This window comes from Zerene cesonia, chromosome 7 (assembly GCF_012273895.1).
Source record: "Zerene cesonia ecotype Mississippi chromosome 7, Zerene_cesonia_1.1, whole genome shotgun sequence".
Classification (NCBI taxonomy): domain Eukaryota; kingdom Metazoa; phylum Arthropoda; class Insecta; order Lepidoptera; family Pieridae; genus Zerene; species Zerene cesonia.
Window position 1 is genome coordinate 5,249,321 of NC_052108.1, and position 7,213 is coordinate 5,256,533.

At 31.5% G+C, this 7,213-nt stretch overlaps 1 protein-coding gene across 1 annotated transcript in view; it reads right to left on the reverse strand.

Moving 5' to 3' along the window:
* Positions 1-3,623: 3,623 nt before the first annotated feature.
* Positions 3,624-7,213, reverse strand: part of LOC119828225 — a 5,286-nt gene continuing 1,696 nt past the window's right edge. Inside the window, exon 2 of the mRNA XM_038350329.1 lies at positions 3,624-3,823. Within this exon, the coding sequence (XP_038206257.1) occupies positions 3,624-3,823 (200 nt within the window). The remainder of the gene's footprint in view (positions 3,824-7,213) is intronic.

Genomic DNA, 7,213 nt, shown 5'->3' on the forward strand with positions numbered 1-7,213 from the left:
AAAAAAAAAAAAAAAAAAAAAATGCTAGGGGTAGGCTCCACGCCTTTCATGATACCTTAGTAATAGCCCACTATTATATTGTAAGGTATATATGTTGTATATTTTAACGAATTTTAAATTGGTGCTTTTGGTGGCTAGATGTACTCTATAAGCGTAACTGGAGGGCCATTGCTATAGTTTGTAACTTTGTATTTTTTGCCTTTTATCTATTTTAATTTTTATGTAGGAGTCGATAACGCTTCAGTTTGACATGGGAAGATACCACAGTCCCATAGAAGATCAGCGTGAAATAGTAGCATGCTAATGCGGTTCGTGCGGTGAGTGGGGGAGCTGGAGGCCTGTATCCTTTTTCTCATCATTACCAGTCCCAACCTTTATTAGCGGGCAACGCATTTGCAGAATTCGTACCTACAAAGGGGTGTTGGTCATCGCTGACCAGCATCACAAATTGCAATGTGTAAATAATAATTTAAGATGTTATTTATAATTTTAAATAATAAGCAAAAATGTACAAAAATAAATATTTAAAGTATTTTTGTACGTTTGTACAATGTCTACTATTCTAATGTGGTTTGTTCTACGAACAGCATGCAATTTTAATTAAGTTTTGAGCATGTTAAGGCCGTGGGATATGAAACAAATGTTTAACTAATTAAATGAGCGGGAGTATTTCTACTAGAAATAGTTTCTGACGGAGCAATGCATTATTGTAGCACGTTGTTAGTCTCTCATAACGACTGGATAAACTTATTATGTGTAAGACGAAAAATACTACTTTTAACAATTGTAATTATACAACTAGAAAGCGATTCAAACAAATTATCTAATTTGCATATGTAACTTTTGCTAATAATATTTGATTATAATTATATTTTACCTAGATTGGGACAAATTTATTACCTCTCTCTTTTTATACTTACGGTTTGTTAACAGTTTTGGTAGATCTCAAACTATAAGGGAATCATCCCTAGACCGCCTGCAAGCTACGTTTGAATTATCGTTCACTTGTAGAGAGTCCAGTTATAACGGAGACTTTTCTGTCCATCCTCCAGGCTGTATCTTATGAACCGTTAGAACTTTTGGAAATGATGTGTTTATGTTGCAATGGTCGCGAGTCCGAGTCGCTCTTGACAGATTTTAAAAATTATGTGTTTTTCATTGTACCTCCGTATGTACATTAGAACAAAGGTGGCTATTTCCATCTGAATCACTTTGTAGTTTGTACACACAGTGTAGTAGTTGTTATCTTATTTATATGTATACATTTCATAGAGGGACCCAATCCTGAGATAAAATTGAAGTAATAAATCAATCTAGATAGCGTCCAAAGCATAAAATTGGAAAGGAAATTTTAAAATGATTGGCATTTAATGGCAAAATTGAATTCGTGGAATACTTTTTCAGAATCGTAGAAGTCGAAACAGCAGACTTCGCCTCGTATACGTCTTTTGTGTTTATGATTCTTTTGGCCTATGTGTTAAGGCTTATTTTAGCTTGTAAATTGAAAATAGACGCAGTGCCATGGTCATCCATTGTAGCAGCATTCGCCGCGCCGCTGCGAAGTCAATTAACTCTGTGAAATATGCAAATCGAGCGAATAATTCTTCTTTTATGTATTGGCGTTTGCATTCTGCGCGTTTTGCGATAAAAAGTTTATTGCCTCGGCCAGAGACTATGAAATTAATTAATTTTCTATTCCTCTCTATAATATTTAAAATTTATTGACTCGTTTATTTAATCTGCAGTGGTTTGTATTTATAAGCATAGCTCCTCAAATTTATTTCGTTGGAATCAAGAATACCAGTTAAAAAAATAGAAAATATAATTTCAGATTGCTGCCATGAATATATAACCAAAAATAAAGTAACGATAATGGAGAAACGTATAATATTACTCCCATAAAAGATTTTATCATGTTTATAAATGATGTTACCCGGCATTAAAATAATAAAATTAATCTTACAAGGCACAGGGGTTAAAAAAAGAAAAAAAACTAGATTACAAAAAAACTATATTGGAAATTTTTTTATTGATTGTTATGTTCGAGATATTATTTAAATATAGTAAATTTTAAATAATGGGATTAATGCAATATTTTAGGTGGTGATTGAAAACATTCTATTTTTTATAAATACGATAAATAAAACAGATCTGTTTTTATTATCCAATTGTTACAAAAGGAAATTTATAAATTTTACTTATTTCATATCTTAAGAGATTTGTCTAAATAAAAACGAAAAATGATGAGTTGTCGTACGGTGGATTAAAAGTTCTGAGATCTCTATTAATATGACATTTACAGTAATGTTATTTCTGTAAGTTATTCAAGTAATTGTTTTTGCTTTTAATCTCATCATCATATTGTAGCAAAATTAAAACAAATGAAAATTTAACTTAAGAAAGCTAAAAATAATCGAAAAGACTTGGGATTCATAATATTGGGCCTGGGATTACTAGTTTTAAAAGTTTCAAGAACTTGTCACTTGTCACAAATGTTTACTTATCAAGTCTATTTTAAATTTAAGCTAACACAAGAAAAAATAAATTCCACCTTATAAGTGACGTCATTTGACGCTTATAACATTTCAGAATTACATAATTTATAAACACAAAAAGAAAATCGTAAAAACCTCAATATTTTTTTTTTATGTCATAGCGAGCAGCTGAGCTGGTGGTTCGCCTGATGGTAAGCGATCACCACCGCCCATAAACATTCGCAAAGGTAGTACCTCTGTGAATGCGCTGCCCGCTTTTATGGGGTAAGGGAAAAGGAATGGATTAACGACTGGAAAGAAGGAATGGACTAGGACGGGTGAGGAAAAGGAAACGAGCCTCCAAAAATTTTTATCAAAAATAACATGTAGCTAAAATTTTTTTAAATGTTTTCTATGAGGCTGCACTTGGTATGTATTGTATTACCGTGAAAACATAGATTCTACACTTATATATTGCGTAAAAACAAAATCAATCATAATTTCAAATATTTTAAGAGCAATTGTGACTTAGTACGATTGTGTCTAAAATTAAAAGGTTTGTACAAGGTCGAAATAGTTAATATTCTTTTATATTTATATACTTGAAAAACCTTTACAAATTTGATGTTAACCATGTATACAATACAATACCTATTTCTTAAAATACGTATACCCATAGAATTCTTTTTGTTCTATATTGGCTTATAATGTATATAAGGTGAGGCAGGGAAATATTCTTCAGTTTGCTATCTTACATACAGCTATCCAGCAAGATGTTCTCAGTAGTGGTAAGTCCAAATAATTATTTATTTTTATTATACATTAATACAAATATACGTCATCTACATGTATAACATCAGTCGTTCTCTTTGTCGCAAAGCGATTCTTCTGCTTCAGTCAGACTAGACCTAAATATTTTCTATCTATGCTCATTAATGCAATTGTTGAAGTGAAACTTCTTTGGAATCGTGATTTCAAACCTGATGCAACGGAAAAAACCACAGGTAAGAGACACAAATACAGAAATGTGTAGAATATAGCCGGCAAAGAATGAGACAGAAATATACATACTTTTTTATCTTTTGTATATATTCATCTCATTCTTTTGTCGATTTACTGCAGTTTCACTTCTATCGTTACACCTTCTTTTTATTTAACCGTTTTCTGTTTCCAGTTTATCGCAGTCGCTTTGCTGTCAACATTGGCAGTCCATCCTACTGTTGCAGCCTGTGACTTCGGGTCTGGATCGCTGCCTTCAGCGGCCATCATGGCCGGTGTAGTAGCTGTTGCGAACGTGCCCTGCGTGGAGCCTACAGCAGTCGGTTCAGTAGTAGTGACGACTGCCATTCCTTATAATTAAACGCTTCATATGGCAATTAGGCACTTGATTCAACGTTCAGGTATCTACTTGAATGTACCTTTCTGTTTTTTCTTACTGTTATTTTTTACTAGTTCTTTTATTTAACTTATCAAATTTTATTTAATTATATATCCGGTATTTCTGTAAAAGTGCCTTATAGTCCATTATAATTGATTTTCCATTGAACATTTGCTGTTGTTAAATATTTAAGCTATTTGTTTATAATTAAATAATCAAACTTATTAATGGGTGTGTTTTAATTATTAGATAAATCACTTTCCGAAATATCGGAATCAATATTAATGTTATAAGAGGTCTTCCGGGATGGTACAAGGATATGAAAATGTTTAAAAATCATATGATATTACGAACTTGTACATATTTTCAATTAGGACATTGATTTAGTGAGAAGTTGATCTATCATATTTATGAGTAAGTAAGGAATGATTTTAACCTATAAAGTTATAACAATAGCTCGATTTATATTCAGCGACAGCTTTAAAGCAGTTAATGTAATAGTTGGAGCTAGTTTGAACAGAATGGACTTCAATTGTTAAACTTTAACGTTTCCATAATGGTTAACGGTATAGTTTTGTATAGAAGCGATCATTTAACAGCTATAAAGCGTTTGTGAGTTATTCATAATTTAAAAAATGCTTATTCGAATGAACTTAAACACATATTTGAATTTCGCAAAAATAGTCCGTACAAGCTTTACGTCCGCGGTTTCGCCCGCCTAGTCAAAGGAAATATTAGACAGACTGAGGACATTCCCGTATAACTATGTCCTTGTCCTATCACTAAACAAACTATTTCTTTACCAAATTTATTCCAATTCGGATCAGTGGTAGGCGTACACAAGAGACAGAGGAACAGATCAAGATACTTTCGCATTTATAATACTAAATAGACATATATGCAAATTTAGTTACACAAAATTTATACAACACGAGATATCTGATACTCTATATTTGTGGATTAAAGTGCGGTCAAATAATCAGCTTATATCATAGAAATAGAAACCGGATTCGAAATGAGAAACGCTTTCGAAATACTGCTAGAGCTGACGCCGCCAACTGGATACTTATAGCGTATATTATGGGTTAAATAGGAATTTAAAACGCGATTTATTCAATATATAATATAATGTTTCCCGACGTTTCTAACACTTCACAGAGAGCGTTGTTAGAAGAAGACGAAGCTATATGTATAACTGGCGCAAAATCGAACGCAGAAAAAAAATGCAAATATTACGAGTATAATATATGCCAATAAGTTTAACCCTTTTATATTTTTTGGTTACTTAATACTTAATTAGAGTTGTTGACGATATTAATAATATAATTACGCGGGTAAGCCGCGGGCTGAAATCTAGTTATTTCTATGTCTACTAAATATAATACCTATTCTTAAATACTTTTAAATCAAAATACTTAGAATACATATTTTCTTTACAAAAGCTCAACTACGAAATGTTAATCTGGCGCCGTACAAACATCTCTGTCGAGGATTGCAGTTTGTTTATGCTAATGTTTTGTTTATTTCAACTTTTGGAATGTTCTCGAATTTCGACTTGTAAGCATATATAATCTTAGTTAAAAATTAGAACTAATGAAAGTAATTCGACATCTTCTAACAAATTTAAATTATGCTAATTATATACTTAATTTCTTGAGCTCATTAGAGTTTTAAAATTCTACGAGAAATTTTGAACAAGCACAATTCGGAAAATGTTCTCCTAATTTTCATATAACATATTACGAGGGCTTAAACATACGGCAGAATGAGATTAAAATAATGAAGGTACAATATTTTATTCAATAAATAAATACTCTTACTTCTACATTTCAATTATGATCAACGAAAAACTTCAAGGTAAAGAGTGAAAGTTCCAGTCATTTAGTTTTAGTGATATAAGAAACAAGAGATATTGTAGTAAAGTAAACAGCATACATGAGCGCGTAGAAAATTTTGATTGGTAATGCGGTATTAACTTTACTATTAGTTCAATTATTGCTTAAATGCTATCATTTCAATGAAAATGTAATTTTCCAGCTAGTCTGAATTTGAAATGTTTATTATGATAACAATCAATTGTTTTCGCATTCAAGGAGTATTCACGCGATCCTATGTTATTTGTTCTCGTCAATATGCATAATCTGTTATCCTACTCCGTGTTAATCCTTACTTACTTAATATGAAAGTAAATTTAAAATTTTCTTTCTTTCAGGTCGCAACGGAGATTTTGATAGGTTTTTTTTGTCAAGAGATAGCTATAAGGATTGAGCGTGAAATTTCGCATGTAAACATCTTTTTTACATGAGAATTATTTTTGACGCGTACGGAAAGCTTGTTTTTTGTAAGAATTATTGCCTACATATAGCATCGAATGCCTAAAATGTGGAGGTAAAAATAAATATTTTTAATTCTTAATATGCTAGGTGGTATAAAATACACAACATTCATCAGACGTGAAAATACAGTTTGTAGTTTTTTTTTCAGTAGTAAATACATTTGTATTTCTTGGATATGACTCTACTAATAAAAAGTATTCATAGTAATATAAACTGTGTAAATTAAACGTCGTCGCCGGTAGCATATTATATAACAGAAGAAACAATATTTTACACAGATTTAAGACATAATAGATAGATCTGCAACAGGCATTTCAAATTAAATATCTTCAAATTGTCCAGTAATTGTAAAGTAAAAATGCCAGTAATATATAAAGACACGAAATAAATGAACGAATATATCTAAATATTAAGTGTGTAAATTATGTAATGGTGGTCTTAATTGGTATTATTTAGAGAGATTTCAGAGTCGAACTTCAGAGGAAGGTAAGTAAGAATTTACGGTTGTTTTTATTAATTTTTAGAAACATTTTTAACTAGGTCTGAAGATTACAAAACATGTCATGTTATTAATATCTCTTATGTGAATATGGATATATACAAAATGTTGATTCAATCCCTGAAATTCTGACATGTAAAATTGAAATCGACCCCAGTAATGAATCACAAATATCTTCTGCTACGCTGAAAACATTTCTCAACTCGTACTTTATTCAAGAGCGCAGTATAATATCTCGCCTGTTTTTCACCAACAAGATGATAACCTCTGGTAATTTACACCCGGGCACATCATAATACGCAACGACCTTATGTCCCGAATGTTTCACAGCCCACGCAAAACCAGCCCTTCGCATTTTGGTGTAGGGGTGATAATCGAATAAGAGATTTAGTTCATATGTATTTCCCGGTGCAGAGTTGTATACAAATAAGCATCTAACCAAGTGTAAAGCAACAATAATTAAGCATCGCATAGCTGTGATTTTAGAGCAACGTTGTAGAAAATGAGTTCAACAATTACTTTTGCC